The sequence below is a fragment of the Lepidochelys kempii genome, chromosome 10 (genome assembly GCF_965140265.1).
Source record: "Lepidochelys kempii isolate rLepKem1 chromosome 10, rLepKem1.hap2, whole genome shotgun sequence".
Classification (NCBI taxonomy): domain Eukaryota; kingdom Metazoa; phylum Chordata; order Testudines; family Cheloniidae; genus Lepidochelys; species Lepidochelys kempii.
In genome coordinates this window covers 70247029-70267622 of record NC_133265.1, presented here as the reverse complement: position 1 = coordinate 70267622, position 20594 = coordinate 70247029, and the positions used below count along the sequence as shown (strand labels likewise).

The window sequence follows — 20594 nt, the reverse complement described above, 5'->3', positions numbered from 1 at the left end:
TTCCTACAGCATGGGGGTGTGTAGGGGACAGAGGTGCTGTGCTCCCTCACACCGGTCACTAGAGCCCATCCTTACAATATTTTATGGCCCAGAGGGATTCCTGACAGTAATTACCAGCCTATGCCCAATTGGGACCTGTTTGCACTGGGGCAGGACGAAGGAGGGTTTGGGCTACCTTCCCCTCCCCTTATTCACACCAGGATCTGTTTTGCAGCCCAACCCAAGCAGACTCAGAGCTCATCAGGGAGAAAGGCAATGCCTGGGAAAGGTGATGCCCTGCCCAGGGTAACTAAGGAAAGACCCTCGAATGTTTGATCGGTGTCCACAGAATGTGGGATGGACCTCAGAGGCACTGCAAACACTGGTGTTTTGGGGAGGGTGAGTAGCATATATACAGTATCTTGGGAGATGAGGGTTAAATACACTACCTGCCTACAATGATACCTTCCCTGGCTTAGGGCTCATGCGGGAGGTGGGGGTCGCTGGCAGATTGAGTCAGGGAAAGGCAGAAGCCCTGGCATCACTGCAACTCAGTTGGCTTTTATCAGCCTTCTCTTTAAGAGCTCCATTGTTTCAGAAAAGTAGCTCAGTGCTAGAGTGCCCTCTGCCGGCTGCAGCTGCCATGAAACAGCTGAGAGGAGCAGAGGCAGGAAAGCCTGGACAGAGAGAAAAGAAAAGCTTTTGTGGCTTGTTTTTCACCAAGTCCAGGCTTCTCACCTCCGCTTCCCCTCCATTCAAAGGAATCAATCCCAGTACTTTGTATTGCAGGAAAATGATTGTGATGGATACATCCACCTGATCCTGACGGAGGGTCCCAGCTCAAAGCACAGAGAAAAAGGACCTGCTGCCTCACCACCATGCCCACCTTAAGATCCTACAGTGTCATCGGTACAGTTCCTTCCTGACCCCAGATCTGCTCATTTTTAGAGGTGAGAACTACCTGAGTTATACAGGAGTCACTTTGGAGAAGGAATCTGCCTGTGGGATCCACTGCACTGTAACAATTTGTTACCTGACACAAATCCCTCTCATTAAGGGAACAGGTCCCAGATCACTTCTGCACAGCAGGACTGCAGCCACTTTGGGTACCAGTGTGAACCTAACGTTATTAGTCAGGCTTATGCAATTTGGTTCTCTGGCCCAAAGATCAGGGGACTGTCCTGGTCCTCCAGGGTCCCTCTCTCAGCTTGAGAAACCAGCTTGTGGGATCTTTACAGAGTCTTCACAATTAGTGTAGGTTGGATGTTGCACTGGGATGTTGCATGAGGACACAATGACACACTGTTAGCACCAAGTAATGCATGTTGTGGCATATATGTATATGTGGCAGCCAGCTTGGGACTGCTGGGGAAAGGAGCGGATTAGAAGGCATCTGCACTTCTATTCAGCCTGAACAGGGATTGATAGACTCTTCAGGATGACCCAACATACAGTTTTCATCTCTGTGACATCCTGACCATTAATGCATGTCACATTTATTCAAATTACTCTTATTAAATCTGAATCAGAATGCACACATCACTACAACTTTGTTTATCTGTAGGGCCTACATTATGAGCAGTGTTGTTTAGTTTGGAACTGTAATAGATTTCAAGACACATAAAAGAAAGTTACAGGTCAGCAACAAACTCCTTTGTGATGACTTATTTTTCCTGTGGCATAGAGATCATAGAGGTACAATGGCTTTTGCCACCCTATAATGTTTAAAGTAAATTGGAAAGGTTGCCTAGCAATTCACTGCAAAGAAATGATAATGCAGAGCATGTGGTTTCTCATTGTTAGTATCTCCCAGCTTGAGAAATCTGTTTCAGAACAAAACAGAGCTAAGAAGTGTGATGATGATTTAGTTGGTGTTGGTCCTGCTTTGACCAGAGGGGTTGGACTAGATGACCTCCTGAGGTCTCTTCCAACCCTAATCTTCTATGATTCTATGAAGTGGGGGGATTTTCTTAATGTTTTGTGTGAATACTGTGCGTGCCTCAGTTTTCCCTATATGTTGCACGATTAACTAGGTGGTGGGACAATGGTGCTTGATCTTTACAGTGAACCCTAGGGGACTAGATGTGTCTGTTGTCTAGCTTCCTGGGTCCAGACAATGACTGGATATTTCGTAAATTAGCAACCGATGGCCGGGGAACCCACCTTCTGCAAGAAGCCAGTTGGCAACGACGAGTTGGAGAACAAAGAGAGAAGTGGAGGCCAGGTGACCAGTTTTGCTTGGGGAAACACAGTAGAGGATGGAGGAGAAGCAATAGGATGTGACTGAAGGTGGGCTGTTAGAAACAGGACACTCTACTGGTTTGGGTCTTGGAAGGTGTCGGGGGGGGGGGGGGGGAGGGAAGAGCCAGGGCTCTGGGTCTGACCAAGATGGACTTAGATATAATTTTCTGGTTTCTGTGAGAACAAAGAACTTTCCTACGCTGTATTCCAGACAACTAATAAACACTTCTGTTTCACCACGCTGGCCGAGAGTCACTGTTGACTGCAGAAGTTGGGGGGCATGGCTCCTTTGGGGATGTGTAAGGCTTCCCCAGGTGTCCTATTCAGGTAGACTCACTGCAGGAGGCTCCTGGCATGGAACAGGGTAGATGAAGGCTCTGAGGTCAATCCCAGGAGGTTTATCCTAGTGACAGTGTGCCCAGAGGTGTCATACTGAGGGTCCTGCCTGGGTTTGATTCAGAGCTGTACCAGAGCACTGAGCCTGTGCACCTGTGACAGGAGCCCATTAGCTAGAAATGGAACCATTTATGAAAGGTGCCAAATATGTGGGGCCACAATAATTGCTAATGCCCTGCCAAGGAACAGCATGTGCTGCATCTTCTCCACAGGACATTGAGGCAACCTATTCTTCCCTGGAAGGAATGACACTAGTGTCTTGGTTGTCATAATAGAAGTGTCAGTGCCCTGCCAGTGTTCCCTCCAGGAGGTGACCTGACAAAGCAGAAAAAACTCCTGCTGAATCTTAAGGCACAAAAGCAGAAGTTACCAAAAAGAAAAATGTACATAGCTTCCCTGTCCTGAGTAGAAACCCACTGCATCCTGCAGGCTGCCACCTCACTAGACAAGGAGGGTTCAGCAGGGCCAGCAGCTCATTAAAGGCTCTCCGCTGTTTTCAGAACCTGCTCGTGATGCCCTGTCACCTGCAGATCCCGCAATGACATGCAAGGCTGGAGGTGAGTTGCACACACCAGGTCTCAGCTGGTATTAGGACCATGCCCAGCAAAAAGGCAAGAGGAGAATGATACTTTAAGTTTGTATTTAACAATTTTTCTGGGAAGAGAAAGTGTTGATGCGCCCCAGGGATAAAAGGGCTTGAGAAAATACAAAGAGTTAGAAATTACCTGACACACAAGCCTCCTGTGGGCTTTTCAGCAGAAATATATGGTATGGTGTGTGTGTGTGTGTGAGATTGAATGGGCCCATATGGAAGACCAAACAGAACCCCTGTTGAACTGTAAGGTACGCAGCTTCCACTGAGAAACATCTTCCCTGGGACTGTCCGTCGCCTGAGTTTTTCTTTGGTAGCATAGCCTTGTACTCTTTCAACCACTCAGACCCCATTTTGGCCAGTTTCCTGATTCTTTCACCTCTTATCCTTGCTGCCAGTTGCAGGAGCAGCTGGAAACATTCATGACTCCTTTGTGTGGGATGCATTTCCTAGTCATTACTTTCCCCCTCCAGACCATATCCTCTTCTTCCCTCTTCTTATCTCATGGACTCCACAGAGAGGTCTGTAAAAGGCATTTCTGCCTGCTTAGTGATTCATGATGTGCTTCCAAAAGCTCCATAAGGATGCGGTAGGAAACACGTTTCCTTGTGCATGCTGACAGCACTTCCAGAAATAGCCTCATCAAAAACAATACAGTATTTGACAGTACCAGCCCCCTACACTTTATAGTTGTTGTTACTGCTTTGGTACTACTGTGAACTGCAACTTAGAGTAAGTCTAATTTTAGCAATGTTGTTGTAGCTGTGTCCATTCCAGGATATTAGAGAGAGACAAGGTGGGTGAGGTAAAATATTTTATTGGACCATCTTCTGTTGGTGAGAGACAAGCTTTTGACCTACATGGAGCTCTTCTTGAGGTCTGGGGAAAGTACTTAGAATGTCACAACTAAATACAAGATCAAACGGTTTAGCAAAAGTAGTAGGCCAGGGATCGGCAACCTTTGGCAAGCAGCCCATCAGGGTAAGCCCCAGCGGGCTGGGGCGGTTTGTTTACCTGCAGAATCCGCAGGTTCAGCCAATCGTGGCTCCAGGCCAATGGGGGCTGTGGGAAGCGGCACCCTTCCTGCAGCCCCCATTGGCCTGGAGTGGCGAACTGCAACCAGCGGGAGCCACGATCGGCCTAATCTGCGGACACTGCAGGTAAACTAACTGCCCCGGCCCACCAGGGGGGTACCCTGATGGGCCGCATGTCAAAGATTGCCAGTCCCTGAGTTAGCACCTATTCTAAGAGACCATTCAAGGAGAAGCTTGTCTCTCTAACTAATAGAAGTTGGTCCACTAAAACATATTACCTCACCCACCCTGTTTCTCTATTATCCTGGGACCAACTCGGCTACGACAACATTACATAGAACTCCAGCCAGTAATTTCATCACTTCTTCAATCTAGTAAGCACTGAAGAATGTGAAATGAGTTAATGGTTCCAAGAAATCTCAAGATGAAAATCCTAGCACATTTCAAATCTAACTGGATTCAGAGTGGTTCTATGTTCCTGAAATTTGTGTGCTCCATTGCCCCCTGAGGGTAAAAGAGGGGGTTTATTTGACAGTGTCTGTTCTAAGAAAGCCCAATTGAGAGCAGATGTTGAAATGCATGTAGATGTGGTGGAGGTGGGGAAAATGCATGAAAAGCAAGCTTTTGGGATCCTGACTTACAGAGGATGAGCATTTCAGGCCCTGCTAGGAAAGCCTCAAAGCAGAAACAGAGCAATAAGTGGAAGCCAGGGAGCTGTTACTGACTGGGGTGACTCTGAGAGCAGGATTGTTTAATTCTTATTAAGACATGGGGCGCCATAATGTATCCAGAGAGGCGGACATGTGTGTGACTCCTGTCACCCCCCTCTCCCCCCAAGAGTGAAGAGGGTTTGGGGTATGTGTAAGGAAGCACTGAAATAGCCTCCCCTGTTTTGTTATTGAAAGTTCATCTGGGAGATTTTTTTGTTGAATTCCATGCTGGCGAAAGGTGCCAACTTTAGGGCCCTAAAAAAAGAGTCCTCTATAGACCCACTGACCAGGGATGGCACCCCCTTCCACTGCCAAGTCACTCCTTAGCTCGGCCTTTATGGCCCCTTCAGTCCTTGGCCTCTCTGCTGAGAGGGTTTTGCATAGGGTGACCACAGAGCCAGCCTTAGGGAAAATGGCACCCTGGGCAAAGTTTATTTTGGTGCTCCTGGCCCCCAGCGGCATGGTGTCCCCTCCCATTGCCTCTGGCCCTCATGGCCTCCCCACCCCCGCACACCTCTAGCCTCTGAATGGTGCCCCCCGTGCCCCTAACTCCTGCAACCCCCTCCTGCACCCATGTGGGGAAACTGATCTAGGTGCACGGAGCAGCTGGCTTTATTGCTTCCCCCCCCCCTTGAACACTGCTCCTCTGTGTCCCCCTAGGTGGCTGGGGGGGGGGAGGAGTGAGGAGCCAAGTCAGGGCTCCCTGCATCCAGGTCACTGTCCCCACGTGGGCTGCATAAGGGGAGGACAGGGGAGCAGCAGCTCCTGATGCCCCCCTCACAGCACTGCCCAGGTGGGGGCAGTGACCTGGATGCAGGGAGCCCTGATGCCCCCCTACAGCCCCCTGGGGGGGGGCAGGGGACCGTTGGGGAAGTGAGGAGCAGTATCTGTAGGGAACCGCTCACCTCCCTCGCACAATGGTCCTTCACCAGGAGGAAGCAGGGAGAAATCTGGGCCCCCCACCCCACCCCACCCACGTGGCACTCCCCTGCCAGCCAGGAGCAACTTGTGACTTGCCACAGGGCGCCCCCTTGACCACGCTGCCCCAGGGGTGGTCGCCCAGGTGACCCACCCCCTAAGGCTGGCCCTGGGTGGCCACATTTCCCAAATGGGACACCGCAGGGAGCTAGCCGCCGCCGCCCGGGGCTGGTCCGAGAGCCCCCCGCTCCCCCCACCAAGGGGCTGCCCTGGTGCTCCCGTGAAGACCTGGCCGGCAGCAGCGCGCCCCAGACAAAGGGGGTGACCGCTGTAGCTGGCCCTCGAGTCCGAGGGGGGCCCGGGGTAAACGAGACGCAGCCGCCGCCAGCCCATGCTGGATTCAGAGGACCGGAGTCCCGGGGCTGTGGGCGCTGAGCGGCGCCCTCCTCACGCCAACTTCCGCCGCAGCTGCCTCGCGCCGCGGACAAGGGGCGATTCGAACCCGCGGACCAACTCCCGCGGAGAGTTCTACAGCCCGCTCGCCCCGGGTCCCGGCCCTCTCCGATGGGCGGGGCTTGAGGGCGGGCTCTGTTGGCACGGGCAGCGGAAGTGAGCACGGGGAGGCGGGATCTGTTGCCAGGGGTAACGGATGCGGAGTGCTCGGCGGGAGTTTCGGAGCCGGGGCCCGAGCGGGCACGAGGCGGGAGCGGCTTGCGGGTGAGCACGGCTTGGGGAGCGGGGGCGGCAGCGAGCGCGGGGCCGGGGAGGGGAAGTGCCTGGGGCGAGGGCAGGGCAGGGTGAGAGGCGGTGGCTGCTGGCTGTGAGGGCTTGTGGGGCTGCCAGCGGGGGGGTTAGAGAGGAAGAGGAGGAGGAGGAGGGGGGGGGGCTGGCATTTTGAGTTGTGGCGAAGGTGCCTAGAGCTCAATGTGGGGTGGTTTACAAAAAACTCTTGAAAACGTCTGAAAAACCCCGACTCAGGTGCCTTCCTCCGCTCCCCCCACTTGTCTCCCTGAACTGGGGTTGGGTGTGTTATTTGTCTGGTGTCACGGGGGAATGAGAGGTCTGCCCACAAGTCTCTGTGTTGCTTTGTCCTTTATTATCCCTGGGAATGTTTGCCTGGGCAGACGGGTTTTTGCACCTTTCACCATCGGGGCTGTGTCGTGTTTTATTGTCAGCAGAGAACTGTGCAAGATAATATGTATATTCATAATAAAAATCCAGCTGCTAATTCTGCACCTGAAATGTCATTCTTCGCTGACATTGCAGATGTTTCTCAGAGATTGGGCAGCTGGGTTCTTAGGGAGCAAAGATCATGTTCTCATGCAAATATCCCTCCTGATAATTATAATTTAAAAATAATTACAGTGAAAGCCCTCTCTTCCCCCTTTGTGCTGAGTGCTTCCTAATGCGAATCTTCTGGTTGTTTCAGAGGTGATGACAGCTCTATCTGGAATAAAGCTTTGAAATCTCTACATTTTTGTGAGGCCAGTCCTGTGCTCCTCTGTGTTGTCTTTTCTGTTTCTTTTCTGTTCCATTGTTTGTCATTCCACCTCCTTTCGAACTTTCAGGCCAGAGATGTGATGGCCAGCCAATTAAAAAACAGAATGTTAAGGGCTGAAACTCCACTAGAATCCCCTATCCCAGTCAGACTGTCCTTACCGAGAATGCTGCTGTACTATGAATGACTTATGTTAACGGGACGCGTGGTTGGTACTACACTAACATTCTGGTTACACTAGTTACAATTTTGCTTCAGTGATTTCTCCCCGTACCTCTTTGGTGCTGCCCTGTGGTTCTCAAACTTTTGTACTGATGACCCCTTTCACATTAGCAAGCCTCTGAGTGCAACCCCCCTTGTAAATTAAAAACACAGTTTTATATATTTAACACCATTATAAATGCTGGAGGAAAAGTGGGGTTTGGAGTGGAGGCTGACAGCTCGTAACCCCCCATGTAATAATCTTGTGACCCACTGAGGGGTCCCGACCCCCAGTTTGAGAACCCCTGCTACTGATGGTTAGCTGTAGACCAGTGCCCTTTCCTAGTTATGATTCCCATTCTTTCTCTCACGTGCCATTACTGTGATGTTTCCGTTGTTTTAACTTGTACATTGGGAGACATTTCTGTAAAAGACACGTAAAATCAAATTGTGTTGTAGTGGAGAACTGATGAATGGGGGGAGTTATTCCTTGAAAATCCTCTTGAATAATAATTTTCTCCAATGGCTATCTGCACAGTTTTCTTGTGGGGAAGGACTAGGTGGTTTCCTGTATTATTCTCCAAGTGCTAATTCCCCTGTCATTTTCCAGAACACATTCAATGCGTGACAGTGCTGTAAAGTCTACTGACACGAGCTACAATGGACCAGAAAATCTTATCTCTAGCAGCAGAAGAAGCACTAGACAGACTTCAGGAATGTCTGCAAAACCTGAAGGAAAATGAAGTGAGTTGCATATTTTTGAACATTTGAGGCTTTTCTTGGATTCTATGCATGGGCTGTAGTAGGAGAGAATGGCGGCTAGAATTTTCCTTCATTTGAAGATGTTGTAAAAGTGTGCCCATACCAATTCACTGGACATTTGAGGTGAAAAAAAAAACCTGTAAGATGGTACTCTGAATGAATAGTTCTAGCTGTATGCTAAATTTCCAAAGGCTAAAGAAGAACTTGGAATAGATTAGAGCTGTGGTGTACGTTCTATGACAGAGGAGGGCAAACTACGGCCCGGAGGCAGGATCCGGCCCGTCAGGGCTTTCGCTCCGGCCTGTGGGATTGCCAGCCCTGTGGGAGAGTGGGGCTAAGGCAGGCTCCCTACCTACCCTGGCCCCATGCCGCTCCTGGAATCGGCTGGCACCACGTTCCTGCAGCCACTGGTGGATAGGGGGGCAGAAGGCTCTGTGTGCTGCCCTCACCTGCAGGCACTGCCCCCCGCAGCTCCCATTGGCCAGGAACAGGGAACCGTGGCCAATGGGAGCTTTGGGGGTGGTACCCACAGGCGAGGGCAGGCCGGGTGGACCTGGCTACCCCACCCCACCCCCAGGAGCCACTGCCAGACATGCTGGCCACTTCTGGGAGCAGCGCGGGGCCAGGGCAGGCAGGGAGTCTGCCTTAGCCCTGCTGCGCACCACTGCCACTCCTGAGTTGCTCCAGGTAAGCGGGCCGGAGTCTGCACCCCTCACCCTAACCCCCTGTCCTGAGACCCCCTAACCCGCTGCCTTGAGCCCCCTGCTGCACCCCTCCTACACCCCAACCCCCTTCCCTGAGCCCCCTCCTGCACTCCGCACCCCCTCCTGGACTCTATCCCCCTGCCCTGAGGCCCCTCCTGCACCCCAACCCCTTGCCCTGAGACCCTTCCTACACACCACACTCCCTCCCCCACTCGAACCCCCTGCCTCAGCCCTACATTCATGGCCCTGCATACAGTTTCCCCACCCAGATATGGCCCTCGGCCCAAAAAGTTTGCCCACCCCTGTTCTATGGTGTACCCAGATTGGGAACTTATTTAGGACTGCCTTGTGCCTTGGTATGGTCTCTGATAGGCTACAGATCCATGTAATGCTATTAGGAGGGTTGTAGTTAGGTTTATCCACTCTACAGGGATGGAGAAATGTCTGACATTGCTGTCAATCATGGTGCAATATAACAATATGGCAAGGTGTTCAGGTGAAGGATAATAGGTATGTGAGTCCCAGCCGTTTTGTTGAGGAATTAGTTCCTGGACAGGCAATGCTTTTCCTAGAAGGGGGTGGGGGTGAACCTGCAAATGTAAATGTTGGAAGTATGAAAATAAGCAACTGGTATCTTACAGCTGTTTCCTTCTGGTTGCAGCTTGGTGACCTTATTATGAGGCAGGCTGTGAAGGGAAAGGAGACTGCCGTACTGCTGAGGGGAATCTTCAAAGGTAATGGGACAACTTGGGTTTCATTGACCTCTGGATAACTTACTTTCAGAAGGCTCTTGACTTGCCCATATAGATTAACTGTTTGCTCAAGAAATATCTAGTTGAAGTAGGTAAGTGGGCAACTGAACTAGGTCTTGTAGATATCGTGGAAGAAGTAGGTTTTCAGGTAAAATGTTGATCATCTCTCTCTGTGATTCTATCTAAATACAAGCGGTCAGGCTTCCTGACCTTGGGATCAATTGAATGTGGCAATGTTACACATGTATTGGGGAAGGGGAAATAGGTCTAACCTAACTTTTCTCAGATACCACAGATGCACTCAGGAATTAGCTAAGTTCTTTAAGAGTATTTTTTTTCCTTTCCCCTTTGTCTCCCCCGCTCCCCCCCCCCCGACAATAAGGTTCCCCTTGCTCTCAGCAGAATGGTGTTCTCAGGAGACTCCAGGTTTACAAACATTGTATCCAGCTGGTGGAGTCGGGGGACCTGCAGTTGGACATCGTGTCAGAGATCATAGGGCTGCTGATGCTGGAGGTAGGTGCTCATTTGGAGTGGCTTATATGGGGCCTATTGGATCTAGGTGGGAGGGGAAGTGCCCTTTTACCTGTGAGATGTGGATTCCAATTATTAATTAGGCCACTAGGAAAAATGAGTGGGTCACCTGCATGAGTCTCACCTAAGATGAGGTTAGTTAATGTTTGGAAAGTGTTATCTGTGTGATTATCATAGTTGGATGTTTGTACCTGGAAGTAGTTCAGACTGTCCAATCCCTTGACTTAGTCAACATGACTTATCTCCATTTCTAACGGCCAGTGTGCATACTGTGTTTCAGGGTGACTTCCTCTACTAAACAATATTGGGCTGCACCAGCAGTCTCTAATGTGGTTCTCATTGGCTTCTTGAGAGTATACTTGCTTTCTTTTAATCACTTGTATTTATGTCTGGAGTCTTCTAGTGCATCTCCTCATACTCTTTTTTAAAAAAAATCTTTTATCAGGCTCGTCGATTACCAGGCGCTGCATTGGCTGAACTGGCCACTCTGTTTGTTGATGTTATTAAAGGAGGAAGCCTGTCTAATGGGAAGTCCTTAGAGTTGTTTTCTACAGTTCTTACTGCACTGGCTACCTCTAAAGAAAGCCTGGTTTATGGGAAAGGTAATCCCTTCACTTCCCACTCACTGCCCAATCCTTTGTGTGGTGGAAAGGGAGGGGTAGTTTTAAATTGTTGGATTCTAAGTAATTTCATTTTAAAAATTACTATAAATATTTAAAGAAACATGAAATGGTAGGCCAGCTCTTACTAATTGTTTCTCTTACTGCCAGCGCAGGGATGTGACTCCCACTACTTTTAGTCATAGGGATTCTTTTGCATACCTTAGCGGATACCATGATCAAGACTAAGCAAAATAATCACAAAAATTATTAACCAGGGCTATTTTTTTATTAGAAAAAGAAAAAATATTAAACAAAACAACACAAATGATAATCTGGTTATTTTTGTTATAATCTTTTCTGTATGTCTCTGGAGAGAGCTTTTAACAGATTACACCTTTGAGAGTGAACCCCTCCTTTGGTGGGTCACTCTTCTGTTGGTAATGTATCACCAAAGTATATTATTTCCCCAAACTATTGTGAATTCAGTTTTATATCTTATTAGATATTTACAACTGTTTATGTAGGGCAAAATAATTTAAGGTCTGGTAAGAAGCCTGTGTTGTTAATAATAACCTTAACAGTTTATAATTAGACAAAGAAAGCAATCTTAACTAAATCTTTTGAAATAAAACAAAATATTTAAACTAGTTAGGTAGAAGAAGCCTTTTAAGGGGCTGTCTTAAAACAGGTCAATTATTAATATTAAGCTCTGGTCTACACTGGGGGGGAAGGGGGTGTCAACCTAAGATATGCTGACTTCAGCTGCCTCTCACGAGCTGGAGTTCCGGAGTCGATGGGGAGTGCGTTCGGGGATCACTACCTGATCCGGCGGGTAGTGAAGACCTGCCCAAAGAATCTTAAATCCAACTAAGTTCCACTATTTTTCCGTTTACCAGGGATTAGCCCCCATCTCCTCTCCACGAATACATGGTCTAACCATCTGGTGATTAACAGAGAAACCGTTAGTCATTTAAGTGACAGCAGCATTTTCCTATCCCAAAAATGTCAGTACAAGAGTTTAAATCTAACCCCTTGACAGTATTTTAGTTAACTTTCTCTCATCAATCTTTGATGAAGTTTTTGGGGATGTTTTCCCCAGGGGTTGGTTTATTCTTGAGTTTTCTCTGTTTTTCTTAGCTGTCTATGACTTGTGGAGTGCTTTCTGTCTAAACAAACTAGCCCAGGGTATGTGTATGGTGTGCTCACTTCAGAGACTTTTATACCCTTCTCCTTCCTATTTTCATGACACTATAGGAAAACACACCCATTTTGGGCTTGTTTAGCTTCAAGTGGGTTGCTGTCACTCTTTCATTGGCTCCATGCCTTCCTGGGTAATCCTTAGGAGCCCCTTCATTTTATGAATATGCAGTTTATTAATGAATATGCAACATTTCTTTAATTGTCTCTGTTTTTCTGTCAGGAAAGCATCAGATAACTTTCAAAGCTAGCTTTAACTTTTTCTTTTTATTCAGTCCGTTCTCTGAGATATTCTTTCAGTTTTATTAGAGTTTGACAGGAAATTGAAATTCTGTTTTCAAAAGTGCAAACCTGTTCTTTCTATAAAAAGGTTTTGTTCTCAAAACAGCCTTTTAAAGTTAAATAACTTTTAGAAATTCTTTAGCTTAAGTTATTAATTCTACATGACAATTTTTGGAGGATGATTTTTCTTGCCTTTTTGAGTTGGGTGAGGGTTTGCTTGTGCACTGCCAGCAATTAATTAATTCCCTATTAATATAAATATTCTATATTTAAATGGCTTGTTACACTTGTCTAGCAAGGTAATTCGATTCCATGTTGGTACATAAAGCATTTTACTATTTACATAGTAGTGATATTAGGAGCTTTGCATTTAGCTAACATATTTGTAAATGTATGCCTTTCACAAAGGGTTTGTTATTTCAACTTTTAAGATATAACCAAAATTTGAACACATTTCCAACTGTACATGTTTTTCCTGGAGTTTCAAAAATACAAGCAGAGATTTTTCTTTTTAAATAAAAGGGGTTGGTATGGACACTTCCTTAGACTTATGGCTCTACATTCCTTTTTACAATTAGGCCTTTGCCTAAAACATAGATGTTTTACGCAGTTTCTCTTGATGTTTGTTATCCATGGGAGATAGAAGTAGAAACCTTCTGGAACGTCTTTGATTAGCTTTAACATTTTGTAACTTAACTAGCTAAATACATGTATTGTGGTATTTCCAAGCATTCTGGCTGTAACATACTTGTAGCTATACCTTAATATTCAGTAAAGAAGCAAACAAGCTTGTAATGACCTAATAAAATAGTTATAATTGTATTAATATAATTTTTGCATCAATATTAAGGTCTCTCTCCTATACTTTCGTTTCACTGGAATCTGCTCCTAAATACCTCTTGCTTCTCCAGGTGAGCTGAGTGGAGAAGAGTTTAAGAAGCAGTTGATCAATACCCTCTGCTCCAGCAGGTGTGTACATCTCCTCTTCATTTCTATTTGTTAATTTAAGAATTGTTACACACCTATCAGCATCTGGGCTCTTTACAAAAAATCTATCTAATACCCATCTGCTATAAAATGACACACTAGCCTCAGTCTAAAACCCCAGCTGCTTCTGCAATTCTAGGAAGAGTCTGCAGCCAAATAATGCCCTTTACGTTGTGCTTTGCAGAGTTCCCTGGGTTGGAGAATCTCCTCCACTTTGCCCTGTTCTACTTCCTTTAAATCTTACCTCCTCTGAGAGCTGGCAGTGTGGCAATTTCTCCAGCTGGGAGGGCAGGTGAGCCACCTGCAACACTGCTGCATGAATTGGCCTCACAGGGTGCTTAGGTCTTTTCCTTTGGTTTTCCTGTTTGTTGTCACTAGGAGAAGAGCAGCCAAACAGAGCCATTCCAATTATCGATGAGTAGCTGGTAACAGTGGTGAATTTTAGTGCAAATCAGGCTTCTGTTCTTACTTTGAGAGAGCAACAGAAGAACTGTAGACATTAACTAAATTTGGGGGTGCGAGGAGAACAAGCAGCAATTCTGCCCTTTCTCAGGCTCTCTGTTCTTTTGTTTGACCAGGTGGGATCATCAGTGTGTCATTCATCTCACCAACATGTTCAGGTAAATTCCCCCACCTCAGTGTTTTCTTATTTTGCATCTATTTCTGCCTCCTGTTTCACAAGCAGCTTGGGGACTGCGTTAATAACCTGGCAGTTATACCCTCGGTATCACGTGGGTGCTGAGTATATCCATTGGGTGTGTTTGGGGACTGCACGCAGCTTGCTAAAAATGCCCCAGGGACAGCACTGGCTGTGCCATTTCTCCCAGAGTCTCGCTTGGCTCGATATCTGCTGCTTGCTGTTGAGGAATAGGGACCCTTGATATGTCTTCCTTTGTTCACATCACAAGTATAAATATGTGCGAAACCAGGGTCTGTCCCCCCTTGGTGTTTGCAGATACCTTTCCTTGGCCTTAGGGGGAGTTAGGCATGTGCTTCAAGGGAAGGTTAGAGACTCTAATGCTCAATGTGGGTTATGGAGGAGCCATTTGGAAAATAGATAGGATTCTTTTCCCCACCCACCACTCTTACTTCCTTAGTTAGTATCTTAGGGCACACCAAGTGGGTAGTTAAATTCATCATTTAACAGGGAACATCAATTGTGTTAGTAGTGAGGGCTATGGTTCTGTCACGGAATCTGTGACTTCCAGAGACCTCCGTGACTTGAGCCCACAGTGCCTGGGAGCTGCAGGGTCCCTCCATTGCCTGTGGTGGCTGGGAACTGCGGGGCCCCATTTTGACATGCATATTTTTAGTAAAAGTCATGGATAGGTCACGGGCTTCCGTGAATTTTCTCTTTATTGCCCGTGACCTGTCCATGATTTTTACTAAAAATATGCATGACAAAATCTTAGCCTTATTCATAATGTGTATTTTGCCAATTCCATGTATATGCCTGGCTATTCAGCCCTCTCTCCTTGAGTGCGGGGGACTCTGGGCTGGGTCATGGCTCTGATTCTGTGTATCTTGAAAAGTTGGCACTGTCCATTCATGGGCAAGCACAATGTGAGGGAGGCTTTGTGATATGCAATTTGTGTTGGAGTTCAGAATGTGAACCTGAATTTCTGAGACAGTTGTAGGGAGCTGAGGGGTCTATGGCAATAACGTCTATCCAGGACTTCAAGTAGCTTTTTTTTTTGGTCCCTCTGGTGGGCCTTTGGGAATGCTAGAGTACTACTGGCTAGTTCAAAGACTGAACCTGCTATGGTATTCTAAAGGAAGCAGGGTTGGGAACTGAATGGCATTGACTGGTCTGCACCTTTGATTCTTCAGGGACATCCCACTAAGTGCAGAAGAGCTGCAGTTTGTCGTGGAAAAGGTCCTGAGGATATTCTCCAAGTTAGACCTCCAAGAAATTCCTCCTCTGGTTTATCAGCTGCTGCTACTCTCTGCAAAGGTAAAACCACAAAGAGAGCTGCTGAAGCTCTCCAAGACAGAACTTGCACCTAACCACTATAGGAGATGTGTGCTGCATGTACATATGAGAGAGAAAATACACAGAGTGAGCTATGGATTGGATCATGCAGGGGATCAAAATTCAGCTCGCAGCTGGACAGCTCACTCCCATGGCTGATGGAAGGTGGGAGCAGGCTCTGCCGTGGGGGATAGGGAGATGGTGGAAAGCCTTATATGCGTCTCACTAAGAGAGTTATGCCCACTCCTCCTCAACTAAAAGGAGGATGGCTGTGACATGGCGTCTTTGGAGAAGAAAGCAGTGGGTACAGTTCCAAAAGATAATAGGCAAGGTCCCTATTAGTCTTCCTAGACATGGAATCCATCTCTCTGCTCAGGGGGTTGCCTGTTCTAGTATGTTCATGGCTCACATAGTGTGACCTGCCTCTGGGTTGTGGTCTGGATCAATCTTAAAGGTCTCATTTCTGTGCCCCTGTTCCAAGCAGCTGCTGCCAGTGAGGTACCTGCCATTTAGTTGGGACGGGGTGGCTGTTCCACTCCCACATTTGTTACTATTATTCCATGAATGACTCAATAAAAGAATGATCCATCCAGAGATAGTCTCTACCTGTATTGTGGGAGGCTGTTTTGATTCACTAGCTCAAGTCTAGAGCCTCAGTTACTGTTTTAGGGCTTTCTAGCCGCTTTGAATGGACTTGTCACTTAAAGAAACCATTCTAATGAAAAACCTTTTATTTATAAGTGCTGTACAAAGGAATATACAAACAATACAGTGATCAATTACTCTACCCCAGGAGCCCCACACAATGACTTAACATGGGAAATTAAAAATATTATGAAACTAGCATTGCAAGGGGAAATCAGGGAAGCAGACTGCAATTCCCTGGGGGCTGTGGTATTACAGAATGTGCAATAGATTAATATAGTTTATGCTGCTTTGCTATGTCCTGCCTTTCAGGGCAGTAAGAAGACTGTTTTGGAAGGAATCATCACTTTTTTCAACCAGTTAGATAAAAGGCAAAAAGAAGAGCAGAGGATTCCAGAGTAAGTCCTTTCCTATAATTGTCTTCCTTTGTTGCCTGGGTATTTGTAACCCTCCCTGCCTTACCTGACACTCCTTTTGTATGAGTCCTGTTCGGTGCTTTTGAGATGGTGTGCATCAATTACAACAGGAATTGAAACCTAGGGTTTTCTACTATGTCTTCCAGGTCAGTGGACCTTGAAGCTGCCACGGTGCCCCTAGACCAACTCCGTCATGTGGAAGGCACGATCATTCTTCATATTATCTCTGTTATCAACCTGGACCAGGGTCTTGGCAGGGAACTAATCAAACTACTAAAGGTACAGCAAATGTAGAGCACACCGTTAGGGCTTTTTGGGGAACGAGAGAGGGGTCTTTAAACTAGAGGGTAGGTTTAGCAGGTTATCTTTATGCAGGATTTGAAATTGTTAATACCACTATGGCCATCAAAAACATCTATAGTGATTCAGTGTGTTTGGGGTAAGACATTCCCCCACAACCTAGGTCAATTCTGCGGTAGCATAACACCAATCTGGCCTAAATTAGCAATGATGGCTTCCTTGGTGTTGCAAGAAGCTTAATTAAATCATAAATAACAAGCTCTTTGATTGTCCTGTCTCTTGATGTTTCCTAGGCTGAACAGCAAAGGGACCCTGGCAAGACCCTGTGTCCTTTCAGTGTGGCTCTTGTGCTCTCAGTGGCAATAAAACACAGATTTGAAGAGCAGGTATGTTTTACTTATGTGTAACCTAAGGATTCTTTTTGCATAAAGCTTCCTTGTCCGTGCGTTGTGCTCATGGCGGGGGAGAGGGGATGTTCATATTATGCTCCCTTTTCAGTATAGGTTCAGAAATGAACTCTGGGTAATAACAAAAGAAACAAATACTGTTGAATGGATTGGGAGTCATGCTTCCTGGCTCCTGAGCATGGGAGCATCCTTGTCATCAATGAGCGGGGTTTATCCTCCTATTCTTGTGCCTCGCCTGTAGACCATTGAAACCTGTTATGACACAGCCTCCAGAGAGACCTCTCACCTAATAATATAGTTACTACATGACATGAAAGGAGTGCAATGGAGTGAGGATGACAGCAACTTAGCCTTCCGAAAACCAAAATGAATATGTCCAAATGTAGGTGCTGGGCGACTGTATGCTACCCTCCTGGCTCATGCATCTTGGCTGCATCTGTGAGTAAGGTGGGGAACAACCATCCTGGAGAAGGAATGTATTGAGATACGTCGGGGGAGCTGTGTGAGCAGCTGGCACTGATGCTTCCGACACTGCCTGCTCTAGATGGTTCTCTGACTTGGTGGTTACCCGTGGAAATGGCTCTGGACAGACTCCTCCTCACTCAGACCATTTTTATGTTTCAGGTGTTTGACTTTCTGAAAATGTCCATTGTGAGAAGCTGCAAGGACCTGCAGTTCCTCCAGGGCTCAAAATTCCTGCAGGATTTGTTTCCTCAGCAGTATGATATAGCGTCCATAATCCTGGAAGTGGTGGAAAACAGGTTTGCTTTTGGAGTACACTACCCAGGGCTCAAGAGCTTTTGGGAGAGAGCGGGGTCTTGGCCTAGATAGAAATGTGATGGGATGCTAACTATTACTGAAAACTGATTTCAAACCTCAAACTTTATTTCATAGCTTTATATAAGAGACCTTTGAAAAAATATACAGTTGCACAGATGTCTCCTAAGTTTCAGCCATCTGTGTGATGCAGAGTAGCTGAATTATAAACCGCTAACCACCAACTTCCTGCTGGGAATGGTAGCTGACCATTTACAGTAATGCTATCTGCTGTAGTGTGAATGCTTTCTGGTTAGTGAATGAGGGATGGATCCTCTGTTAGCCTCCCACCCCACCCCCATTACCGCTTTAAACATCTCATATATGACTCCAAAACCGGCCATCAGTCAGCACCATTTCTGAATCTGGTATGGACAGCATTGTTTAAAATACTGAAAGTTCCCGCAGGAATTATAGCTTTTCTGTCTCTCCTTTGCTGGTTGGGGGACCTGGGACTGAAGAGTCTTGTGCGGGCATTCCCTACCCTGAGAGCTGAGCATGCGTGTTTCACACAACTGCCAACCTGCATTGGGCCCCTGAGTGACCATGGAAGAGTTTATTAATCTGAATGTTGCAGCTTGAGCCTTTCCCTTTATTAAGTTGCTTTTTTTCCTGCTCTGTTTAACATTTTCTTCCAGTGCTTTTGGCTGGGACCATGTTACTCAAGGGCTGGTGGATCTTGGTTTCACCTTAATGGAATCATACGAGCCAAAAAAGGCCTTAGGAAAAGCTGCTGAAACCAGTTATGGCCTTTCCAAGATGCCAGCCCAGCAGGCATGCAGGCTGGGAGCTAATATCCTGCTGGAAACCTTTAAGGTAGGATGAGGTTTAGGATAACATCATATGTTCTCCTGGGGAAACTCTGTTCATGCCCCTGCTCTCTTGTCAACTTTTTATGAGATTTTGTTCGTCTCCATTATCAGGGGAACTGAAGGGAAGATGGGGAAAATCAATGACAGAGATGGGAATAGAACCTAAGCCTCTCAGATCTTTGCTTTAACCTCTAGCCTTTAACCTCAACTCCTACATTTTCTTTTAATTGATCCAGATTCCATCCTGGTTCAGTCTCTATTCAGCTAGCCAAAGGTAACTTCTAGGGACTGGTCAAATATTACCCTTCAAACCTGGACATTAATGGACAATGACCAAGCACCTGAAATCACATGAAAATCTCAATTTTATGTTTTTTCTTTTGTCCTTTCCCCTTTTAGGTCCATGAGCCAATCAGAAGTGCAATTCTGGAGCAGGTCTTGAATAGAGTAATCACAAAGGCCTTTTCTCCCATCAACCACTTCATAGGTAATAAAAATGAGAGAGAGAAGTGTATGTGGCTCTCAGAAGTCATATTAATTTTTTTTTATAGAGGAAATTCCTGATCAGGTGACCTGAGGGTCAACAGTATTAGGTGTCTTAAGTCCATGCAATTCAACACACACCTCACTACAGAGGAAGAACACTGTAATGGGATAGTTCATCCCAGAGCCGTGGTTGTCCATCCTTATAGAAATGCAAATATCCTATACAGCATGTACGTTAATCCCCTATCGCTATAGTACCTAACCACTATGTAGGGACCAGTCCAGAAGGGACCATTAGTTCTCTGCCTTCCTCTTTGATTTCATTATTGGTATCTGTCTTTGGACACACTGTCAGGTTTTCTTCTGCTTTGATTCTTTGGGGAATGCTTTAGTGAATAGGCGAGTCTTGCAGTGTGACCTGAAACTGGCAATAATTAGTTTTCATCTGATCTCCATTGGGAAGATGCCCCGGAGCCCTGGGCTTACTACTGAGAAGGCGCTCCTGGGTACACCCTGATAAGTTGGCCCCTGTACCTGGGCTGTGTGCATATGGCACCCTGTATCCTGATAGGAGACTGGATTAACAATATGATCATCCCAAATGGAACCTTTCCAGGTAATGAGGAGGCTGTGGATTTTCTCTTTGACTCATTGACCCCATAGAAAGAAACAGAATCCCTCTCTCCCATACCCTACTCTTTAATGTGGCCCCTGCTTTTGCCCTTGGCAGCAGCTGCTCCTCTTACAATCTTGTTTTTCAGATTTGCTGTCTAATATCGTTGTGTCTGCTCCACTCATCCTTCAGAATTCGTCCTCCAAAGTCACTGAGGCCTTTGACAATTTGTCCTTTCTGCCTCTTGATATGGTGCAAGGGCTACTCAAGGCCGTACAGGTAAAGCTTTGCATTTCCCTACGAATGAATGTTAGAGCTTGGCTCCAGCCATAGCTTCATGCCACAATTATAGGGGGGACCCAGTAACCTTCCTCATCTGCACATATATTTGTTAAAGTGTCTCTAGTCCTCTGCTATAGCTGGCAGGCTATTCAGGGTAGCATGGTGCCTCTCTTGAACGTTAGTGCCCCTTAGTTGAAAGCTCCCCTCTTGAACGTTAGTGCCCCTTAGTTGAAAGCACAGTCAAGGACTCTCCCTGCTAGGACCTTTCATCTGGAAGATGGAAGGTGCCCAGATACCAGAACAGAATAGAAACAGCTGTGAATGGCCCATAGAGTTACCTTCTTCCCAATTCTATTCTAATATTATGTTTTTCTGTGCTGGGGTATTGTCTTAGTGGTAGAACTGTCACCGGCTTAGCCGCCAGTACTCCATTCTGAGGGCCACAGATTTCTCCCCCAG

General features: G+C 46.7%; 1 protein-coding gene across 6 annotated transcripts in view; it reads left to right on the top strand.

The window, feature by feature from the left end:
* Positions 1–224: 224 nt before the first annotated feature.
* FANCI (FA complementation group I) overlaps positions 225–20594 on the top strand; it is a 44527-nt gene continuing 24157 nt past the window's right edge. For 2 of the 6 annotated variants that reach the window (XM_073304152.1, XM_073304149.1), the window contains exons 1-15: positions 6510–6587; positions 8180–8313; positions 9697–9769; positions 10170–10300; positions 10764–10920; positions 13311–13368; positions 13965–14006; positions 15217–15340; positions 16316–16401; positions 16566–16698; positions 17013–17105; positions 17751–17887; positions 18581–18758; positions 19154–19241; positions 20002–20132. In XM_073304152.1, coding sequence (XP_073160253.1) covers positions 8230–8313; positions 9697–9769; positions 10170–10300; positions 10764–10920; positions 13311–13368; positions 13965–14006; positions 15217–15340; positions 16316–16401; positions 16566–16698; positions 17013–17105; positions 17751–17887; positions 18581–18758; positions 19154–19241; positions 20002–20132 — 1515 coding nt within the window. In that variant the 5' untranslated portion in view covers positions 6510–6587; positions 8180–8229. Of the gene's footprint in view, positions 379–768; positions 930–2119; positions 2269–3116; positions 3174–6509; positions 6588–7299; positions 7350–8179; positions 8314–9696; positions 9770–10169; positions 10301–10763; positions 10921–13310; positions 13369–13964; positions 14007–15216; positions 15341–16315; positions 16402–16565; positions 16699–17012; positions 17106–17750; positions 17888–18580; positions 18759–19153; positions 19242–20001; positions 20133–20594 lie in introns of those variants that run through there. The other 4 variants (XM_073304151.1, XM_073304150.1, XM_073304153.1 and 1 more) reach the window with 4 other exon arrangements.